The 24,232-nt window shown below is 37.9% G+C and overlaps 2 protein-coding genes across 2 annotated transcripts in view; both read left to right on the top strand.

Moving 5' to 3' along the window:
* Positions 1-24,232, top strand: part of LOC145985927 (cilia- and flagella-associated protein 251-like) — a 457,476-nt gene that overhangs the window by 1,013 nt on the left and 432,231 nt on the right. The window lies entirely within an intron of this gene.
* On the top strand, positions 249-24,206 carry Pop2 (CCR4-NOT transcription complex subunit Pop2). Its single transcript, XM_083119072.1, has 8 exons — positions 249-420; positions 10,227-10,355; positions 12,623-12,762; positions 14,099-14,292; positions 15,033-15,194; positions 17,054-17,168; positions 22,986-23,126; positions 23,745-24,206. Exons 2-8 carry the CDS (start codon positions 10,340-10,342, stop codon positions 23,862-23,864), a joined length of 888 nt encoding a protein of 295 aa, XP_082975198.1. The 5' UTR covers positions 249-420; positions 10,227-10,339; the 3' UTR covers positions 23,865-24,206.

Here is a 24,232-nt window from a genome sequence, read left to right as displayed (position 1 = left end):
TAATATCAGAAGTTGTGCACCACTAATAAAGCAATAATAATATTTTGTCTACTTGTTTTGTGCTGGACACAGGTTTAATTTGCTTTGCGTGGGAAATGTCGATGCTGCTCACTTTGGGAAAAGTGCACCACGCTCTAGATGGAAATAGTTTAGCGTTTCGACACAGATGGCATTAATTGATGTACAACAAGCTTTGCCATATGGGATTACCGAGGATTGATTTCTCTACTTCCTCTACTGTCTTTGGGTGCCTTTTATTTCCCCTAGCATTAGCATGGTGACGTGAGGAATGGAACTTGTGGTGTACTGAAATTTTTTTGCTCATATACCTTAAATAGGAGATATTCGGTTTCACGATGCTGCATGAGGAACTTAATAAGAGCTGCTTTAGTTAAGATAGGAGTTATTACATCATAGCGAGTAAGTTCAGCAAAACTTGTAGCTGTGCACTTTGTGTGCATATCAAATGTTAATTTCCTTAACTGACAACTATATTGTGTTTTTCACCCAATCACCTGTATACCTTTTGTATAATCTGTTTACAAATATTTAGAATTCATTCGATTGTGAATGTGAATTACGTCATGAAGTATCATGAGGTTATTTATGTGTTTGAAGGATTGCAAACGCTAGCGTTGCTAAACCCTACGAACCATGACCATAACAACAGAAGCCTTTCAGTTCCTACCTGTGAAGCACGTAAAATCCATTTTAGCATTAAAAGATCTTCTCTCACAATCTTCGACACATTTTAAAAGCATTGGGTGCATGAATATTGTAGAACGGCTAGTAAAGTGCTAGGGCAAGCTTTTACTTTCTTACGAACGCGTTATATCGCAGGTTCGAATCCCACTCTATTTTTTTCTTCTTTTCCCACAATTGGTATTTACCAAGTACGAAGCGTACCATTTGTCATGTAAAAGGATGTAAAATTGTTTTCGGGTATTATTTTTATATATATTTTAATATAATATTCCAATAGCATAAATACAATGAAAAAGTCCATATTGTTTACGCACAGTTTCTTTCATTATTTCTTCGAGGAATGCCTACAAGGTTAGGTTAGGCCTGTTAGGTTAGGTTTCATTAGCATAAATACAATGACTAATTATTATTTAGGCTAAGTGAACTAAACCTAGCTACCTAACAACATAGGCATTTTTTGCTTTCGCTAGATTTGTGCAGGAATATGCCTTTTCCTTCGTTGCTACGATTTCAATACTGCCCAACCTGGACACGTTTTTCTGGTTTTTTTAAAGAAAAAAAATTTTCCGCACCTTAAAACTTACTTTCCCCGATTACTAACTACAAAACGTTACCAAAAAATTATGAATCGCGTTCCTCCTAAGCAGCCCATATTCTGCAGTCTTACCGCAACCTCCTCACACATTTTTGTTGTCCTCTGAACTAATGTCGCATCCTCACACTTTTGATAGGTTTGAATACGTTTAAGAAACTCACGTGCTTTAAAGAAACATGTGGAGTCTTCATTAAACATGTTTAATTTCTGTGTATTGAACATGTTACCTACCTTGGATGTGAAATTTAATACGAGCTTGTATTCTACATCACCCCTATTATGAGTTTTGTGTACACAAGCAACGTGTTATTACTGTCATGTTAGTAACGAGGTTTAATGTTTTCTAAGTCAATGTAAATAAATTTCGTGGTAAATATGTGATAACGCCCAGACACCCTTAACTCATTTATTTCCTTAATTTTACCACTGGTACTTAACTTTTCTGGGTAACATTTTACTATACCAGAGATGGATTTCTTCAAATTTGCAGGAGAAAGTACTTACGCAAATCATATTCTGTAGCGTTGTTGATGTTCGGGAATGTAGTTTTGATGCATGTGAATGCATGTGGTTTTCTACGAAAATCTATTTCCGACGTGCTATTGCTGCTGCCGCCATTTGCTTTCTGCACGAGAGCACAATATGCGTTATTGCTGCTCGTGAAGTTGTTGCTGGGTGTAGAAGATGCCGATTTATTTATTATTGAACATGGAATCTTGAAGAAAGAAGTGGAATGCAGGACGTGGAAGGTTAAAATTAAAATAATTCAGTGTATTTTCTTTCGAGAAAAACCGATGTTTTGGGCTAACGTCAATGGTTTTTGGGGCTTCCCGTGGATGTTTGTAGGATATAAGGAACAACAGTAAGTACTCGTTAAATAAGAAATAGACATTATTTTCATTAGAAATTCACTATATTACCTAAAGAAATGTTCCGCAATGCAGAATAGTACGTTAGCAATGTAAAAAAATTCAAAATAAATCATTGATAGGTGTCTCCGGTATAGTAAAGTAGTACCCTTTACTGCATTGCAGAACATTCTTTAAGGTGAAGTTATGCCTTTTTCCATAAAATAGTGTCAACTTTTCATATTATGAGTGATTATTTGTCTTCCTTGTTCCGCTTGGTAACAGACAATATTGCATGCACTCGTCATGATCATCGCTCCGTGCTTGTGTTTTGTCGTTTTGAAGTGTGTATGCAGTGTTTCAACCTTCTTAACTGAAAAATTCCTACTTTCGTGTCCATTATGTCATCACAAACCACTGACGGATAGCCCCAAAAAACCATTCACGATAGCCCCACAAACCATTGGCGGATAGCCCCAAAATCCATTCACGATATCCCCAACCCAAAAACCATTTCTCACACGGTTAGGGTAGGTTGTGTTAGGTTAGATAAGCATAGTTAAAAAAAAAAAAAATCTCGTAAAAAAATGCACGTTTGGAAACACTGACGAGACTGTGTGACTTTCGACGCTCTCGCCATCTGCATGCACACAATGGAAACAACGGCATAATATGGCAGGCAATGCAAGTTTCGTACGTAAAAAGTGATTAATTCTTGTTCGGCAGCATTCAAATACGAAGTTTTTAGTTTCCCGTGGAAGAAAATACCTCCAAGAACGTCCAGAATGCTAAAGAAACTCATTTCAGTAAGTACTTTCTCCTGTAAATTTGAAGAAATCTGTCCGGGCGATATTGCATATTTACCAATTTCGTTACTGCAGTGTATTGTTTTCTCGGTATGAATGAAGAATATAGAAAATGTCTCTAATTATGTTAATATTTGGTATAATAACTAAATTTGGCCTAATCACGAATCTGTTGTTAAAATACCGCGGGCATGTGTAAAAATTCATGGGTAGCCCCACAAACTATTTCCGGCAAGGTTAGGTTAGGCAAGCATAGTTAAAATTTTGGGAGCGATTTTACAATACCGGGAATATCTCAATTTTCTTTGAAATTGGGCATACTCACTAATTTTGGCCCCCTAATCACGAATCTGCAGTTAAAATTTGGCGCTCACGTGTCAAACTTGCAAAATTTATAACTATGTTTCCTAACCTAACCACGTGCCAATGGTGCATGGGGCTAGCGCCAATGGTGCGTGGGGCTAGCGCCAATGGTGCGTGGGGCTACGAATATTTTTTTCGAAACCCATTTTTAACTATTGTAACCTATGCGTGGCCCTACCTACCTAACCTTGCCGGAAATGGTTCGTGGGGCTATGTACGAAATCTGTCCGAAGGATAGTAAACAAGTACCCAAATTTCAACTGCACAGTCATGATTACCAGACCAAAATTAGTAAGTACACCGAATTTCAAACAAATTGCATATATTTCAGTTATTCTAACTAACGTAACCTATCCTTACTGTCAATGAATCGTGGAAGAAACATGTAATCCACACTTTACAAGACACCATTTTCTCACATGCAAATGAACGCTCCATGCAATTCACAGATTACATGCAATTGGTATAACTATTCGTACAACACTCTAGGAACCGCACCGTTGCCAAACTTAACTCTATTCTAAGCCGCAATCCACAACATATTCTCCCTCCACACTATCATCGTCACTATCGCCATTCTCCTCCGAGCTTATCTGAATATACAAAATTCCAGCAAGTTTTAAAAAATTCCAAAGTCCGATCCGTTCGTAATTCAAGGCACCTTTCCGCCTCCATTCTGCTACGATCAATGATCCCCAAATGAGAAAGTAACAATGCGGCAACACTGTACACACAGCAACAAGTATGCAACGAATACCGAACCTCACTTGTCAACATCAAACATGGCTACCACAGTAGTGTATTGACAATCATACCGGTGTTAATTCCACATAATTCTGGAATTTCTATACGTGAGCGCCAAATTTTAAGTGCAGATTCGTGATTAGGAGACCCAAATTAGTAAGTATCCGAAATTTCAAACAAATAGGAGAAATTCCCTGTATTGTTAAATTATACCAAATTTTGTTCGTAAAACAATGCGAAAAAGCTTTTTTTTAAAAAAAAAATGAAAGAAAATTCAACTTACATCAGCTTTTTTTCACGATTTCCAGATGTGTCCACGGCATTTTAACAACAGATTCGTAATTAGAAGGCCAAATTTAGTTAGTATACCAAATATTAGCGGAATTAGAGACATTCTCTATATTCTACATCCGCTCTGTTTTCTCTTCCCCCCCATACTTCCCCTCATTGCCATAGTGGTAATGTTTCACCTAAACCAGGCGACAGGTTAAGTATACAGCGAGTTTTATGTATCAATTCATGCGAGATCTGCACTCTGAATCTTCCATGCCAGTCTTGCCTCAACCACTGAGCTGTTCATATGGCAGACAATGAGAAAATCTGCAGTATTGACACCCGCAGAACACATCAAAACCCGTACATGCGTGTCATGTGGAATGTATTTTTGCTTCTTTTTGTTTCCTGAACCATACAACTTTAAATAACTTTCTGTGCATAGATTATGTAATAAATATGACATTACGTAAGATAATTCACGAAATATGTTCGAAACATGAGGGCATGGGTGTGTATGGAAGAAAATTTAAAAGTAGACAGACCCCGCTTGAATCTAATGTTGAGTTAATTTTTTGGTTTAGACACACAAATAATTTGATGAAAAACTTGGTTGTTTCGTTCGCAATACATCCGTTACTATAAGACACACACTTGAAGTTTGTACCGCCAAAGAAGCATGATTTGTTATTATAGATCGACCACAAGGAAAAAAACCTTGGGAGGGCAAGTCCCTGCGCAGCTTTCCCTTCTTCCCTCCACCTCGGGCCATAATGAAGCATGGTCAACTCCCCCCCTCCCCTACTCGCGGGGGCACGGTGCACAGGACTCGCGGGTCTGCGCAAGTTGTTTTGCTCGTGGTTCCACTATAGTGGTATATACAATGTAGTGTATTGTCTGATATTATTACTCTCTTTGGTTTAAATTCAAATCTTGGTGTGACCATTTCCTGGTACTAATCATCTTCCCCTTTCTTTGCACGGAACAGTAAAAAACGTCTTCAACAAAACCTTCATTGCCGCCAATGGGTGAAACAATAAGCCTCCCCTTTCTCGTCGGTTGCTTCAGCCCTTCAATGAAAGCCTGACGGTGCGGTAGTTGGGGCTGGTGACCAACCGTACCACCTCGAAAATTCCTATTTTCGGTACTAATTTACTATTCCACAAACAGATTTCTTCATTTTTACACAAGTAACTACTTACAGTAATAAGTTCGGCCCAAGTTCCTTTTGTTTTATTGTGATTTCATCATGTTACGAATGCAATTTTTACATGGTTCGATTTTGATGTATGTCTGTTAACATACTGCGGAATTTTATTGATTACTTAAGGTTTTGTTCAATGTATGCTTTCATGGTTAGGTTAGGCAGGTTAGGTTTGGTTCCCTTAGCATTAAAATAAAGTTCCTGAATGCATTCTACTAAGACTCTGATTTACTTGTACATTCATTCCCACGCTTCTACGATATTTACTGTCGCTTGTCGATGGAGAATATCTTTTTCGAAGTGTGTAAGGTAATTTTCAAGTTTTTTTTTTTTTTTTAACATAAATAACGTTTTTTGAGTCCAGTGCTCATTACTTTAAGGAACGTTCAAATTTCGTGGGACAATGATTTCCAAAATTCTACGATCATTAGTCTTTGTGCTATGAGAAATCATAAAACAATCGGAACCCTTACCGATATGTACCCTTGAAATGTGAGAACGGCATGTAGAATTCCTCGCAACCTGCACCACTTTTGCCACTTATTTCAACAAATTTTCATCATATACATAACAAATCATCGAAACATGTACAACGATAATACTTAATTAATAACATCATGCAAAGTAACTGTTGTAACGTAAAAATAGAGACGTTAAATTATCACTTTCACCGTTCTTTTAGAACAATTTTCGTTACCGACGAAGGGAAAGAAGAAAAAATTCTACATTTTTAAAAGTTAAGGGACTTTCCTATAACTTGAAATGTCATTCTACATAATAAATTATATACGTACATACCTTAAAAGCATGCTGTTCCCACTCCATGGTTGCAGGGACAAAATGTGTAAAGTGGCAGACGAATCACATACTACTAACACTGACCACGCACAGGGTATCTTTCAGCAGAATGCTGAAAGATATTCGTGAAAGCATCAATGTTAGTAGGTCCATACAGCTGCCTCCACATATACTTGTCCATATGTTCCATCTAAAACTTCGAATTCATAACCCCTCTCCAGCTGGGGTATCCTTTGGCATTTGACCAAAATCCTTCCACCTGGTTCATGCAAACCCCAGTTATCGGATCGCGAAAGTGCATCTTATGCTTAACAGTTGTGAATGTAAGAGGAAACATTCCCAAGATGGGAAAGATATTTATAAGATGCCTATTCATCCGTCCAGATTTCTGTTCCTGGAAGTACATGCTTCTTAATCAACGGGATGAGGGTTTCGGATGATCGATCGTCAACTAACAAAATGAACCCCCTTTTTGTGTTGCAATCGAAGAATCCGAAAACCCTTCTTTCCCCAACAACGCTCCCTCTGTTGTACTGCCTCCTCACAAACACACTCTCGTCAATCTGTACAACAGAGCCAGCCCCTCCAAATTTGAAGCTGTCAGGTGACTCGAGTAACTTCCAAGAACAAATATCTCGGACGTAGCGAAATAACTGGCAAACCCCCTTTCGACTAATCTTAAGAACACTGCAGGCAGGACGAAAGGAAACTCCGCAAGACCACAGAAGTATTATTGAAAAAATGTGTGTCAGAGACAGTTTCATATTTTCAATAAATGTTCCGGACATAGCTGAGAAATCACACTTACACTTTGAACACCTAAAATGGAATTCAACTAAACCACTTTCAGCACGTTGCCGTATTTTCAGAATCATTCTCAGATTCCTGCGATACCATGTGCTACACCTCAAACATTTCTTGTTCTCAGCCATTAAATCTTCCGCCTGCAACTCGCTCTCTCTTATAGAAATAATATATTTAAAAAATTGTGGAGCGATGCAACAACATCTTATGAGAACTACTTTCACTCACGACCTAGACTTGTGGATTACGCAGACTGTGGGGTCCCACTCATCGCATCGCATTACACCTTCCTCTTATGACGTCACTGCAAATGCTAATGCTACCTACCGTAAAAGGGCTAACCATGCTCCAAATTTCCTGCAGATTCCAGGCTCCGCCCTTAGGGTAGTTGACCTACTGACTGCTACCGCAGCCCCGCCTCTGCTACACTCCGGCTACATGCCTTTCTCTACACAGTCCCTTTTAAAGGCCTCCTCTGACGTGATGTCTGGACAACAAGTTGCTGCAGGGTTATGCGATTAGTAAGACCCGATCTCCGACGTCAATCACATTGTGCATGACGTCATAAATTATACCACTTAAAATTGATCAATACTCATTTACAACACATCTCCGTGCGAAAAAAAACGACAAACGTTCATATGAATGATAATCTTCCCATGCCACTCAAAACTTTCCACTTTCTCACGGGGGTACGGAGGTTCACCCTCTCCCAGTAGTTTTTCACAGTGGCATCCTCCCATGTTGATGCATGGCTCCCTCAAGTAATAAAAATGTTTCTTCTCATAGTGATATCTTTTCATACTGGGGAGTTTCTTTTGTCGTCAAAGAACAAACAATCGTTTCCTCCTCCTAAACTCAAACCCCAATTCATTCAACACCTGAGACACAGCTTGTGTGCACATTGATGGCAATCACTCTCACTTGGCTGTGACAGTTCATTGCGGTGATGATAAACCTTGTGCACTTTCTTTCGAATCAGTCTCGCGGAGAAATCATTAAAACACCACCATTCTTGAACGGCAAAGGGCCTCTTTTTGCCTGCTATATTCATATTACACATTGAAAATAAAACTCATTGCATAAATGGAATGTTTGCTGACACCTGTCAGCACTGGTGTTATTTTCGTCACCTCACACCCTGTTTTATTTTAATCTTGTTACCATAAGGAGGAACATACATTTCAAACAACTTGCTTGACTTCGAAGAGCTTTTCTCTTTGGATGATGCCCAAAATTACACTCTGGCAAAACCACACACTGAATATGAGATCTCAATTCATCCATTTTCGCTGCTGTGTAGCACTATTACCAATGAAACACAATAAACATGCGCTCTGCAACATGTTCCGGTCCCCCTCGACTTACTCTTGAGCTTAACTGTTCCTTTTGCGCAATAGACTAACCAGTTGGCGAATCTGCATTTCCAATTTCGTCTGCTCAGTGATTGCAACCGATGAAGTTCATTTTGATTTTGATTTGATTTGATTTGTTGTTTTAAGTCCACTTTATGCACAGTAAGGCTAATTGGGACTGGACCTACAGTTTAAAGTGGGATCCGAACCACTTGTGCCTCCACCCCGATGAAGTTCATACCTGCTAATGTAGGTATTATGTTGTCTATATATTCCAAATTAAATAACTGTTTTGTTGCAAGTGTACAGTTATATTAGAACAGAACCCGTCTCGGCGGAACTATATTCTGCACACACGTTTGGGTCTCGACAAGTTTCTGCAAACTTAACCTGTTGCGGGGCTTAGCAGACAAGAGATCCCGGATGTGATAACCAGACAAGGCACGTAGTCCTTTGGATCCCACTTTAAACTGTAGGTCTCCTCAATTAGTCTTTTGTAGACTTAAGAATGAAGCCTAACGTACAAACAACTATCTACTTTCTGAATATAATATTGAAATGTACTGTTTCTCTCGCATAAGTTTTTTAAAATTGAAACCTGAATGGCCCTTAAATTTAGTACAACATGAGAAATTTTTTAAACATTTTTGCATTGAGTAAATACTTAAATTCGTTAGTCACGCCACTGGCTGTTGCAAGTGCATTAAGTGGTAGAATTTCAATATTGCCACCGAAGTTACCAGGTTTGATTCCCATTTTGAGCGTGAGAGTTCTTTGTGTTGTTTTTATTATTAATCATCATCATCCCCTCGATTAGCCAAAAGTGGAAGAAAAAGAAATGCTAAATAATAAAAATACAAATACCAGTGGTCATGGAAGTTTTGTTTAACTGCAGTAGTGAAGATAAATGTCATACAGAGTGACTGTGTCATTCATTACCTGTACAAAACCATGAATAAGTGATCTTGCTATAGTTTTTACCTCCATCGTGTACACTACAAATCATAATAAATTGAATGTAATTTGTTGATGCACTTGTGCCGGAACAAAGGTTGGTCATCACACTTTTCGCACTGACACTACCAACTTTCTTGTAGTCCCATTTGACTTTCTCCTTATTCTACAAACTTCGCAGTACTGAAAATATCTTCCCCTGTTTTTTTTTTAATCTAACCTATTTTTTTGCTAGTATTGGATAACATACTATTTAGATGAATGTTTGAAGAACTGAGCTTCGAACTAACATGTCCATGATAGTTTAGTCCTCATGCACTAAGGGTATGAGGGTCTAGGTCCCTTGTAATCTGATGGGTGCAAATAGCCCAAGTACTGGTGCACCAGAAATTTCAATTTAATTCACCAAATGGAAGAGTGGTACAGTGGGATGGATAAATATTACCAAGCAAATTTTTCACCATATTTCTTCTTTTTATTTTCTCGGTGAGAGCTGTAAGAGTTGAAACGAAACCGCAAACAACCCCTGCACCAGCATTAGTAAACACCATTAAAAACATGTAGAATGAAAGGGAAAAATTAATGAAAATAGTCGTGGACAATTTGCTGGACAATACTTGCGGATCCCACTGTGCCGAATTATCAGTCAACATGTTAATAATGTAATTGGAATTGATTTACATTTAAGAAAGATAATAATCACAAAAATGTGAATTTTGCATGATACTAGAAAAAAAGAAATATCATTCAGTCTGTTGTTTCCTTTTTTCTAATAAGCTTTTGCGGTGGTGTGTTAACCAGAAGAAACTAGAAGCCTGGAGCAGTCTACGAATGACGGACGGGTGAATTGGGCCACTCACCTATTGGAAAAGTTAGGGTGCAGCACTGCAATGCCCACAGCTACAGGTTTGTGTCTCCATTTGTAAGAATAGTGGATAGATTAAAAGAACAGGGCATTAGACACCAGCTCATGCAACAAAAAAGTATTTCTGTTGTGAAATTACACATAAGGGTCATTTCATGTGAAATCGAGTAATGAAGAGACACTTTTCAACTTCATCATATTTTGATTCATTTCAAATTTGTCATACTGAAAGGAGGTACACTGAGGTAGGGATCTAAGGAAAGTTGCAGTCCTGGAATTTCTGAAATTCCAGGAATGCAAATTGTGAGGATTTGATCCCCCCCGCGCCCTTTAATTTTAAGTTGCAATACTTCAGCTCCTATAGAACTGATTCAGATGCTGTTTATCCACTGTACTCCCTCGAGAATTACGTCAATTTTTTTTAGTCCACATATTTCAATGTTTTACGTAATGTAAAAAATGGTTCCAGCATTAGGAAAGCATAATGAATGGAGATATTTGATCCCAAAGAATGTCCCACCTAAGTTAAAACTTGCAATTTCGGAGTAATATCGCCGATTTTTGTGAATAAACACTGTTTGCATGTACACTAAAATAACAAAAGAACATGCCTAAAATAACGAGCACTACCAAACCTAACAATCCTAACCTAACTATGTAAAATTATAGTTGTGGAAAGCCGTTTTGGGTGCTATATTCACTTGCACGAAGCCTTCGGGCTGTTCTTCTTCACGGTAAAGTAACACGCTAAAATAACAGACATACGAGGGACGTTCCAAAATAAGTTTCGTCATTTTTTTTTTTTTTTTACAGGAAAGCTTCATTACAAACAGAAGAATACAATGTCATAACAAAATGCAATCTTTTGGCTATTTTTCCACATAGTCGCCACCAACACTGATACATATGTTGTACCGTGAAATCAATTTCAAGAAACCCTCCTGGTGAAAATCGGTGTCCACTGATTTAAGAAAGTTCTTCACAGCCTGTTGCACCTCTTCGTTGCTTCCAAAGTGACGTCCCAATTGTGCTGACTTCAACGCAGAAAACTCAGTCTCTCCCATCCCTGACGACGAATGTGTTCTGCAGTGACCCCTTGCTGTGTGGGGTCTTGCACTGTCGTCCAAGAACAAAACCCTTCGACTCAAGAGCCCTGGTCTCTATCATCGAATGACAGACTTCAATTTGCTTAGTGTGTGGCAATAACGTGCTGCACTTCCATTTATTACCACGTTTCCAGCACACGTCGGTCTGCTGCTTATCTCTCTTCTTCAGCACTCTGCTCTCGCTCCTCCCGTTGTGAATTCAGGAAATATTGTCTTTTGTTATGGCAATGTGTTTTCTCACTTTGTAATAGAGCTTCCCTGTGGGAAAAAATGACAAAACTTACTTTTGGAATGTCCCTCGTACTTTACTTCACAACACATTTCCGAGAGCTAAAATCGACTGAAAATGTTCATAAACAACAAAATCTTCATAAACCATGCAAGATATTTCACTTACTCCAGGGGATACAGAGGGTCAAGGGTACCGTGATTCAGATGCCATTGGAAAGATCTTGAAGAGCTCTTTCATACATGCCTATGTCAGAGGGAAGGCAAAATTCGTATAGCCATTTTCTCAAAAATGGATCTTTTAATATTTTGCGACATGTATACACTATTAGTCAATAATTGTACAAAATTTGAAAATGAAATGCCAATGGAATCCCAAGTTATGTTAGATTTAGGTTAGGTTAGGTAATACATGATAGTATATTTTCATAAACTCTGTCCTGTGAATCTAGATCGAAAGCAATTCTCTGTGCAAGTAGTGACTCAAGAGGGCTTGACTAATGAACACGTGAGAGGAAACAAGATTGCATGGAAGGGGAAAATCACTTGCAGTTACCAGCCTTTTACAGTGGTGTGTATGACTTCATTCTGCCCACTTGCTTTCCCTCCCCTTCTCTGTCGTTATACATGTCCTTGTTCCACAGATTCATGGGATAGAGTACAGATAGGTCCTATAATCCATAAGTAAAATTAAATATAAACACAGTATTATTTGAATTAACGAACATGAAGCTGACACGTACATATTTATATTCCCAGTCTTTAGAAATACAGGGTGATTGAAAGATCTGGTCCTATAGGCAACTTTGTTATTAGTTCACATAGCAAAAAATGAAAAAGAAATATATATTTCTGCAATCCATATTTCATTATTTTCATGTATTTTTCTTTCATTTTTTCTCAACTGTTCCTTTTGTTTGCTTGCAATTTCATCTAAAATATTTTTTTTTGTTACCATGACATTTCTGTTACAGCCAGCAATAGCACCCACTGTGGCCATCAGAACATTCCTAACAATGAAGAATGTGGCATTCGGGATGTGTGGGCCCACAACTTGGAAGAAGAATTTCGCACTATACGTCAAGTAGTTCAGAAGTACCATTATGTGGCTATGGTAAGTCAATATTTGGAATTTGTTATTACGAAATTTGACATATAGAGTTATGGAAGTAAGGGGAGACTGAAAAGACACCAAAGGGTTGACTTCACTTCCACATAGTACACTATGAACAATTTTCGATTGTTTTTCATCCTTATCTTCGTGGTGTAAAATAAAAGAAATTAGTCAGTCAATATTTCGAGTAATGGAAGTCAACTTGTTTTGGACTTGATGTATGAACAAAATTATATCTTGTATGAAAAGTAGGCTTCCCATATTTTTGTAAACTGAACATGTCAGTAAATTTCTTTACACTTGCTATTTTATGTATTAATTCTACTTGTTACAGAGTACAATCTTTAAAATCTGTTTACGTAAAATGTAATGCTAATTTTTATAAGTGCACCGGATCAGGAACTGGCACGGAAACTGCCTTTGTGGCAGTGATCCTCTGTTGCCGCGTTTACCTGTGAAGGAACTCACGGTCAAACAGCCAATTATGTCCACCCCTTGGGCAAGAAGCGAGAATGTTAAAATTCCCCCTCCGCAAAGCAGCCATTAGAGAAACAGGATTTTGTTAAAATAACCGTTCTGCTCTTGCACACCAATTAGTATGGTGGCTCCATTATAGATACTTCTTTAAAATTTGGAGCATTGTACATTTTTCACCCTTTTTTTTCTTCTTTTCTTGACCAGTTCATACTTTTGTAGTCACGAAATGTTATACATATCATGCATTTCACAAACTGGTTGCAGTACAAAGAGGTTTCTCATGAATTACAATTGTCAGAAGCCATTTGAAAGCATAGAAGAAATGAACGAAAAACATCACCCTGGAAGATGCATAGCTATAATGGAAACAACAAGCAAGAAAGCCTCCGCAGACCCACAACTCATCTGCACGTCACTCCCGCATGGAGGAGAGGTGCAGAGTGGAGCATGCTTCCTTATGGCCAAAGTTGAACGGAAGAAAGGGAAGTTCCGCTGAGACTTTTCGCCAAATGTTCTTTTCCTTGTGGTTGCTCTATAGTAACTTTTTCATTCATTTCATGTGCAGATTAGGTTAGAATGCATATATATGCTCTTTATGATTAATATGCTTTCCAATTACACTGCTGTAAGAAGAGCTTAGTAGGTTGCTTATGTGTATGGGATAAATTGTGTTCACTTCTGATTTGAACCCTATACTCGAGTAAGCTGCATACACATTTTCTATAACATCATTAGTAAAAAAAACTGCACAGAGTACTCAAGTTAAACAGTAATAAAATTTATTACAGTGTGATATAGGTGTATGATTCAAAAGTATATATTTTTTAATAACTGTGACTGTTTTGTACTTGTTTCTCAGGATACAGAATTTCCAGGGGTAGTTGCTCGACCGATTGGAGAGTTCCGGAGTACAGCAGACTACCAGTATCAACTGCTCAGATGCAATGTTGATTTGTTAAGGATAATCCAACTTGGTTTGACATTTCTAGATGAAAATGGGAAGGCCCCAGCCGGATACTCAACCTGGCAATTTAATTTTAAATTCAATTTATCGTAAGTATATTTATTTGTGAATTTATTTGAGCATTTCATGACAATTTTTTCAGAGAACTGGATAGTGTTTCTTGTTCAATTGTAGGAATTTACCGTCACTGTGAACAAAAATGTGACACCTAGGTCCCAAAATACTTGCTTCTGTGCATGGTGTGCTTCCTAACTCTACAGCTGTGGCAGAACCTGGCCATTGAAAATTTGCTATAAAAATCCACTCATCACTGTAGAGTTAGGCAACACACACAACACCATGCAGGGAAGTAAGTATTGCAGGATCCAGGTCTCGCATTTTTATTGGTGATGAGTGTACATTTTCCTGATTGTGCTGCAGATATAGTTTTTCCCTGCCTGCATCATATCCTCTCCCATTATTCCTTACTCTGCTACCCTCTGCCTACCTTCTCACCCACACCTACAACAGACTTTCTGACTCAAGTACCCCAGGGATAAATTTTACTTCAATATTTTATTGGTATCGGCCAAAATCACATAATTGGCCCATCCCTAATTCTTAATAATATTGGCACAAGGCATAAGCTATGCTTTAATTAAAAAGAAATCTGTTCACATTAGAGAAATGTAGTGTTAGCATATTTAAAAGTAGAAGCACTAGACAATCTGTAATATCCAAATAACATTGCATTCTAATAAAGAACTGTTGTCACTAACATACAGAAATAAAAACAATGAGAGTAATCTGTTTGTTCTATTAGAGTCCTTACTTTTCTTGTATTAAATAGGGAGGACATGTATGCACAGGACAGTATTGACCTGCTTCAGAACTCAGGGATCCAGTTTAAGAAACATGAAGAAGAAGGCATTGATCCTGTTGACTTTGCAGAATTGTTAATGACATCGGGGATAGTGTTGATGGATAATATCAAATGGCTTTCATTTCACAGGTAAGGAATACAAATAGGAATTCCATATTGTTGATATTTACTAGTAGCCTCAGATGTAGTACAAAGATTTACAGCAGAATTAATCAATTTTCTGTAATTTGCATAACTCTCAGGATAATTCAGAACCCGAAAGGTGTTGCATAGGTAGTGCTCGAAAAATTGTCTTCAAAGATAGGCGCCGTGCATTCTCAGTTTGTTTCAAAAGTCACGCAATCCAAACTTTGAAAATTTATATCATGAAAATCGTAAGAGATATTTACACCGGGTTTTCTGCACTAATCTAATCCTGTAGGCTATCACTGGGTTCATAAATATATGTTAGCATTTATCTAAATAAAAGCAATTACATTATTTTTAAAAAAAAAACATTGTTAATTTGCTGAAAACATCCGAGAACTGATTTTTAACAATAAATACCAACTCTTAAACAATTTGTGGGATCATTTGTTGGTGTTTGAATGGTTGTAAAACAGTTGCTTTGTGAGGTACAGCAGAAGCAGGGCATTTTTATTCCATTTTTGATTTTGATTTGATTTAGTTTATTTTACTTCGCGTTTTGTGCCTCTTGGCTAATTTGCGAAGATGGGGATGAGTGATGAAATGATGAAATTGATGAATGGACATTCACAAACAACCAAGCCCGACCGGGATTCAAACCCGGGACCCTTGGCGTCGCACCGCGATGTGCTAACCACTCGGCCACAGGGTCGGGCCATTTTTATTCGAAAACCTGTTACACATGAGTGTAAGAATGAGTAGTAAAATACTCTTCAGCAAAGCACACACAATACTCTTCAGCAATGCACACGCACTGCTCCAATGAATATGCCATGCTGAATCAATTAAAAAGAACAGGCACAGTAGCGGCGAAAGTGAGCGAAGAGAATTCAATGTAACCAGGGGCAGCCTAGGATTCTCTCAAGAGTCCAATTTCGTCACAAAAATCGTGATTTACGATTTTTCACGTAAGTGTTTAGCCTATACTTAGACACATGTTGCATGCGACTGTTGGCAATATTTCGACCTGCTAGTGTTGTCATATATGGAGATATGTTCCAAAAATGGCACTTTTCGCTCAACCCATAAAACCGCCAGTCAAAAATTCATCAAATGTTGCACATGACCAATATTTATTTATTTACTCAGAGTTTCAGATACAGTGTTATTTGGCCATTTTGCACTGAAACAACATAAAGTAGAAACAAAGATAACAAAAGTTAAAAAAACAATAACAAGATAGGATAAATTGTCGAAAATGACAGACTGACATGGTATCAGTCATCCAATGTCTAATTATGGCCCTTCGATAATTTCACACACATTTTTCTTACTCAGAAATTCATTTCTGGAAAGATTTGAATGCTGGTTTCCCTCAGTTATTAATTTATATAATTTTCTTTACTGAGTGAATTGATAATTTTAAGCATTGAAAAATATCTCAAAGCAGAAAACCTGGTGTAAATATCTCTTACGGTTTTCATGATATACATTTCCAAAGTTTGGGTTGTGCGACTTTTGAAACACTCTGTATAAGATGCTGAGCATCACGGTATTCAAAACATCGCTAAATCATTTGAGAAAGCAGGAAATGGGGTGTTGGGGGACAAAGGGTAAGATATTGTTACAGACAAAAAAAAACAAAAAAAACCTTTACTAACTTACGCTGTACTGCAATTTGAACAAAATTTCATTGTTATTTCACGTTTTGTGTTTTCGTCAAAAACTAAATGTGCATGCCCCTACATATAAACCACTAAATTTGCTCTCATATGAATGTTTGAATATCTTACTCATATTACTCCGTCGAGATTTTATGCATTATATGTATAAGTAATAGTTGGTATTTGCTTTTATTCTAGTGGTTATGACTTCGGATACCTCCTGAAATTGCTAACAGATCAGAATCTTCCAAATGAAGAAAGTGAATTTTTTGAGCTGCTCAGAATATACTTCCCAACTGTTTATGATGTCAAGGTAGGAAGCATATTTTTTTCAGATTGCATGTAAAAATAGTGGTTACTTGTTGTCAGAAAGCATTACCATTCTATACTATTGCTCTAACAGAACTGTCAATACAGGGACAGGATTCTTTGAATATGGACAAATTGGTGTACGTTAGAATGTTGGCAGGTGTGTTGTACACATGATTTCCATACACCTCTTTGTGTTGCAGTATGGTTCTCACGATAGGTTCTATGGCAAGATTAAAGAGCATGGGGCTCAGGGGGGCAAGATTAAAGAGCATGGGGCTCAGTGGACACCCCTGCTTCCCCCTTCCCCCCATCTTCCTGTTGAGATTTGATTTGTGAATCCTGTGTTGCTTCTTACCCAGCTGGTGGTCTTTGTAGATGTTTGCAAATCCTCACATCATCACCACCAGGGAGGCGGAATGCTCACAGGTTGTGTAGGATCAGGTATTGGGAGATGCTGCCGAAAGCATTGCTGAGTGCCAGAAAGGCCACGCATACCTCCTTGTGTCGCTGGGCGTCATTCAATGTATATTGGAGGAAAAAAAATTGTGTTCCACACACCTGTCAAATGGCATGAAACATATCTGAATTGGTCAGTTTCTTCCTGTTGTTGCTGCTGCTGCTGCTGCGCAGGTACCTGGGTGGTCGGTCAGAATGCATGCATAAACTTTGGTCACTATATTGAAGAGATGTGGCCGCGGTGGCTCAGTCGGTAACGCGTCTGACTACCATGCTATAGGTCCCGGGTTCGATCCCCGGCCGGTTCAAATCCGGGAACTTTTCTAACAATGAAAGCGGGCCCGGCGCCCACCAGAGGGCTGCACAACGGCCAGAATCGCTTACTAGGCCCGCCTGGTTGGTCGGGCAGGCGAGTAAAACTATATACCTGGGTTTTGACCCGTCAAGCATCGAAAGCCCACGGGTAACTGGAAGGCCTTGCAAGACGAAGCTCGCTTATCTTCAGCGAACGCTGATTCCGGTTTTGCACCGTCTCCAGATACATGAGTCACGCAGTCACCGTTGCCAACTTTTAGATTCTAAACTGTTCTAGGAGCACTTAAAATGTTCATCACTTTTATCAATTTGAAATTGCAGACATTTATTCCTTGCTAGAAAACATTTGTATCGCTCACACCCAGTGGCGGCGATTGGGTTCCAAAACTAGAGGGCCAAAGTGCAAATGTACGGGGGGGGGGGGGGGGGGCAAGGATAATTAATTTCCCTTGGTACATGAGGTTAGCGTGGTGCAAAAGTAGCAAAAAGTGGGGGGGGCAACTGCACTCTCTCGGCCCCGCCCCTAATTGCTGCCACTGCTGACACCTGTACAGGAGTACGAACCAAGTTTCGCAAACAGTGCCATCGTAAATACTTTGGAACTTTGTGTGACTGGTGGTTGTTCTACATTATACTTTTTTCGGGGTGCTCCCCTATGGCGCAGTGGTAGTGTCGTCGCCTTGTAATCAAAGGGTACCAGGTTCGATACCCGGTGGAAGCACATGATGGTTCAGATCCCACTTTAAACTATAGGTCCAGTCCCGATTAGCCTTATTGTGCATAAATTGACCAAATAAATGAATCAATCGATCAAACAGATTTTCTCTCTGGTGTAATTTTGCCAATTCAATATCCGAATTAGTTGCTCAAGATCCCCCCCCCCCCCTGAACACTAAGGCACGATGGTCCATAAAATGGAACATGAAATCAGAATTTGCATTATAAAAGGTTTTTGAATATTGTCATCTCTTTCAACAAATCGTCGTTCGCTAGTGTTGTTGCTAGTTATCTTGTTCTCAGACCGCATTGATAGTAATACGATACAAAATACAATTGTTAGCTTGTATTTTCACATGGGTGCAAATAACAGGCAATGCTATTTACACATTTCAACAAACAAACAACGTAAAAATGAAACCGACAGAAGATTTACGATTTCAAGACCAGAAAGGTGACATAAAATGAACAAGACACACAAACCTATTTCAAGACCATCGAAACAAATTTAGAAAATATGTGGTAGTTGGTTTGACATAATAATGACACTAATTTGAGAAGTTACAAAATCTTAGGTGCAGTGGCTTAGCAACATATCGCGAGGTCCTGGGCGAGATTTGAATGCAAGGCCCCATCGTTCTTTAAGTTTGAAATATCAATGTAAATCGATACACAGTCATCAAGGAAACGTCAGCAAATTATCATATTTATATAATAGCCTACAATAATAATTAATTTCTGACGAAAATTATATTTAATAGTACGCGACGGAGAAATTTACACTTGGCAGAGCTACAGTAACACGCTGCTGGAATTTTCATTAACCAAAGTAGTAGTAATAGTACGTTTTTTAAGATGTTCTTTAGGCAGTAAGATAACTGAAATATCCTTAAGTGTGCTAAACTTTTTTTTAAAAAAAATCAGAAATACAAAGTAAGAATCTTGAAATATAACCTATATATTATTTAATGAGTCGTTCTTTGTTTCCTCATTTCGAAGTTTGTAGGATGTAAATGTCACAAACCATAGCTTAAGTAGAAAATATAGAAGGACGCACAAAATGTCAGTGCTTGATAGAGCGGGGGGAAGGAAGTGCGCTAAATCACAATCCTGTCTAGGGGCCCAATGTATCTACCTACAAGCTCTTCTACACAATCGGTTTCAACATCAGCAAATCTTAAAACGATAGTCATTTGCACAATAAATGTGAAATGTTTGGTGTAATCAACTGATACAGCTAATTTGACTTTTTTTTAAATTAGCAATTTTGACTTTTTTTAATTAGCAATTTTGACTTTGTTGCACATAAATTGTACCAGTTAACTTTGAATTTTAGGACTTAGATGATAATAATAACTGTGAATCTCATTTTGTTGTTACGTCTTAATGTTCTTGTAATATTAAATATTTGACGCAGTGGCGTAATAAAATCGTAAAGTACGCGTCCGCAAGAAATAAACTTGGGTCCCTCAAGTACAGTCAGCTTCTTCCAGGAAATTTACGTAATTACTTAGAATGGCTGGTTGTGGCTGCACTTACATTAATAACTATACAAATCGATGCTCTAACTCTGAATTTTCACACATTACAACATATCTTTCTTTGACATTTATGTATTCAAAAGAAGAAAATACAAATACTTACTTATCCGTTCCCCCAAACAGAAGGCGGTACAGGATACAGAGAACACTGGAAGTTAGTGTAGAGCTATCAAGGAGAAGAAACTTTCCTAAAGCACTTGATTTCAGATTTAAGCACATTCCTGAAACATAGAACTTGATCAGGAAATTCGGAAGATAAATCATCTTCGTGCCCGTTACAGAGGGCAGGCAATAGCTGCGTCTGAAGTTGTAGGAACGAAGGAAGAACTGCTAATATTATCCATACCTTTCTTGATTTTAAAATACCAGAAGCATTTAAATGCCCCATACTTTGCTCCGTGGCAGTTTGAGGTGCTTTACCATTAACATATTAAAATCGGGTAGGCTATGCAAGGTCACGACACAGAAGAAAAATGGATAAAATTGTCCAAGCAATTTTTGCGTTGATGTTTCACATGAGAAATTAGAATTATTTTGACTTTTTCGGGGCCCCTTAGGCTTAGAGCTCCCGCCCGCCTCTGATTTGACGTATTCATTCAAATTATAACGTTAAACTAGAATATAAAGCCAGTTAAAAATGTCTTAATTTTATTGCCCACAAAAATTAGCCTTTTCTATCTTTCTCACTTCCATTTATTACGTTTTTCGTATCAACCTCATAGGACGCGAGGCCCCTATATGCGCGAGGCCCAGGTTGGTCGCCCACTTCGCTCACCCCTTGCTATGCCAATGATTCTACAACCTCAAGGCACCTGCGCCTAGCAGAAATTCAAATATTTCCATGCGTAGTGAAATATAATGGCCGTTGGCAACACTGACAGTAGTGCTCGCCGTCTACCTGCAAGAACTACGGTAATAGAAAAACCTGGCAGGCATCGAAGCCTGTGCAACATTGTGACGTGAAGCTCGCTTGCGCGATGTCGAACACCTGGGCTTGATGTGCGTGTTGCATATTATTGTAGGCGCGCCTCCTCGCAGACGGGTTTTCTCCGGGTCTTGTGCAGGCCTCTGGCGCCCACCCAGCGTCGAATAACATGGGTACCTGGGGGAAACCCTGGAGGGTAAAGGCGGTCAGGGGCGTGATGCTGATCACATCACCCCTACTCACGACCGGATCAAGAAAGTGTGGGGCGTTACTCCCACATGCCCTATACGCCTTCATGGCGTGGTGCTATGCACAGGGGAACACTTTACCTTTTTTATTGAAGAGATGTCCACACTGTGTCACTTTAATGTAGGGTTGAGCAGGACCAATACAACTGAACACCAATTACTCCTGCTCTTATTATCAGTATCATTTCCACTGGCACTTTTCTATTCCAGGTGCTTGGTATCGGAAAGGTAGAATTTAGTCGCTGATTATTAGAGGCACATATTTTTGGTAAATAAAAAAGCAAAATTTCGGTAGAAAAACACAAGTCGATTTCGGGTTCAAAAGTGGTAAATAAATAAAATTTCGGTGTTATAGTGGTGGATAATCACATCAATAGTGCTATATAAAATGACATTTTGGTTTTAAAATTGTGAATATAATCTTAAATTTGATTTAAAAACTGCACTTATTACACAAAACAAACTTATCCCTTCTAATAGCATATTTATTTACTGTAGTTACCAGAGTATTAAGTTTATTCCTGTGTAAAGGGGTCCATTTTTACTTCTCAAATATTTACAGCAGAATTAATCAAAGTGTGGAGCGTTACCACCACACCCCCTATACGCCTTCATGGCATCGTGCTAAGCACAGGGAAACACACTACCTTTTCACTTTTTTAATCAATTTCCCATGAATTTCATAACTCACAGGATACTTCAGACTACAGAAAGTGTAGGATCATTATATAAACGGTAAATTTCGTGTTTAAGAGTCAATTTCACATTTTGCAGTTTATTTCGCATTATTTCGTGGCAAAACAGGGTAGAAAAATGCACCTCAGACCTTTCAGAAACATGAAAAATGAACATTACAGCATGTTATTTCTTAATTTGGTGTTTTCGTCAAAAACGAAATTTTCATGCCTACTGATAATGCTCGATGTTTTTCTGCAAAAATACCACATGACACTTTTGCAAAGCTGATGTCCCGGAAATTATACAAAAATTAAAACAATTTTCATTAATTTTGCAACATTGTGGAGAGAATACTGTATTAAAATATATAAATATTCTGAACTGCTTTGGATTGTTACATTTTTTCAAGTATCTGTATTGGTGGAAATTGGTAAGAGTATTTGTAATGGTATCACTTTTGGCTCAGACCTATTTTAATTTTCTTGTTCATAGTCTGTTAATGTATTGTCATTCGTTAGTAATCCACCTCCTTTGCTCAAGTCCAGTAGCCCCTTTCCCTCCTTGTTTCTCTCTCCATCTTTATCTGAGATATAATCCTCTCCTGTCTCTTCCCACATGTGCATTAAAATCACCCATCACATTCTTTCCCTACATGTTCTTCCAGGTCCTTCTCAAATCCTTAAATTTAATTAACTAACCCATGGTTAGTAAAATAAATGCATTTGCAGAGGAAAAACTCACCAGTGTCATTGTAAACTACATTAATTAAAGAATGAACGAATCATTCAGATTCTTGGTAAAACGTCCATCATATTGGATTGGTATACCAGTTAATTGTAATTGATTTTTAATTAAAATTATATCTTGATTGATCCACATTGTGTAGATTGATAAGAATATAATATCATGTATCAAAGTGATATGTATTTTATAAACAGTATCTGATGAAAAGCTGTAAAAACCTGAAAGGAGGCCTTCAAGAAGTAGCCGATCAACTGGAATTGGAGAGAGTAGGACCCCAACATCAAGCTGGTAGTGATTCTTTACTCACAGGAATGGCATTTTTTAAAATGAGGGAGGTAAGTTTTCTGATTAAATATGAAGTAAGAATTTGCATATTGATGATGAAAAATATGGCACTGTTCATCCAGTATAATAATAATAGTGAATATTATGTCCTGGTGTAAGGAACTGCTTGTTTCTAAAAGAAAACATATTTTTACTGCAGTCGTAAGTGAAATTTTCATTCATTTTGAATTTAAAAATAAGTTGTTTTTTGTTTTAGAAAGAAATCCTCAGCCTTGATCATTACTCTTATTAGTGCTCAGGTATATATTATCTTGAACATTATAATAATTTCGAGTCATCGAGAATATTAAAAAAAATTCAATATATAAGTAATCCATTTGAACTGTACCATATCAATATACTACTTTCATTTTCCCGATGAGCCTTTCTATGCATAAAGTGTACTTAAAAGCAAAACTCAAATATTTATAATTATTGCATTTAAGCACAAATTTATTTTTTCCAAACAATACCACATAGTACCCAATTTTTCATGATACTTAGACGAAATAAAAGTATCATCCATCTGGTATTGGCAATTCCATCAGTGTAATTCATGGAAATGTAGATTATTTACAAATGACTGAAATAATTATTTTTTTTTTTTTTTTTTTTGTTCTTGCTTTCAGATGTTCTTCGAGGATAACATAGATGATGCTAAATACTGTGGTCACTTGTATGGTCTTGGAACATCATTCGTGTTAAATGGAAACAACTACCATGATAACGGAGACACTAATTCATCATGATAGTGGATGCGTATTGCCAGCCTGAAGTTTTATTGCCACAGCCATGTTCCATTTTAATTCAGTAGACATTACTTTTTTCGTCATATCAGTGGACCAAGTTTTTCTGTACTGTTTGTCTTCAGTCTGCATGTTCTGTATATATCTTATTAGGTAATTATTTACCAGTTACGCATGAAGAAAATGATGACATCCATGTACCACACTTGTATGATCATATCTGTATGATAAGTCTTAATTGTTGTTACTGTAGAGAACAGTGAAATTCAATGTGCTCGTCATTTGACTTGATGTAAGCACTCATTTCAGTGCCCCTAATATGTGTAATAAATGTTTCATTAAGCACATTTCTCAATTCTTACAGGTCATGA

The sequence above is a fragment of the Lepisma saccharinum genome, chromosome 3 (assembly GCF_977018435.1).
Source record: "Lepisma saccharinum chromosome 3, izLepSacc3.1, whole genome shotgun sequence".
Classification (NCBI taxonomy): Eukaryota; Metazoa; Arthropoda; class Insecta; order Zygentoma; family Lepismatidae; genus Lepisma; species Lepisma saccharinum.
This window is presented reverse-complemented; position numbering and strand designations above follow the sequence as displayed.

Bases quoted from the DNA above. Each gene is read 5' to 3' on its own strand.
- Pop2 (XM_083119072.1), top strand. The intron at 12,763-14,098 runs GTAAGTCAATAT...CTTGTTTCTCAG, and splicing joins AGTACCATTATGTGGCTATG to GATACAGAATTTCCAGGGGT. The intron at 14,293-15,032 runs GTAAGTATATTT...TGTATTAAATAG, and splicing joins AATTTTAAATTCAATTTATC to GGAGGACATGTATGCACAGG.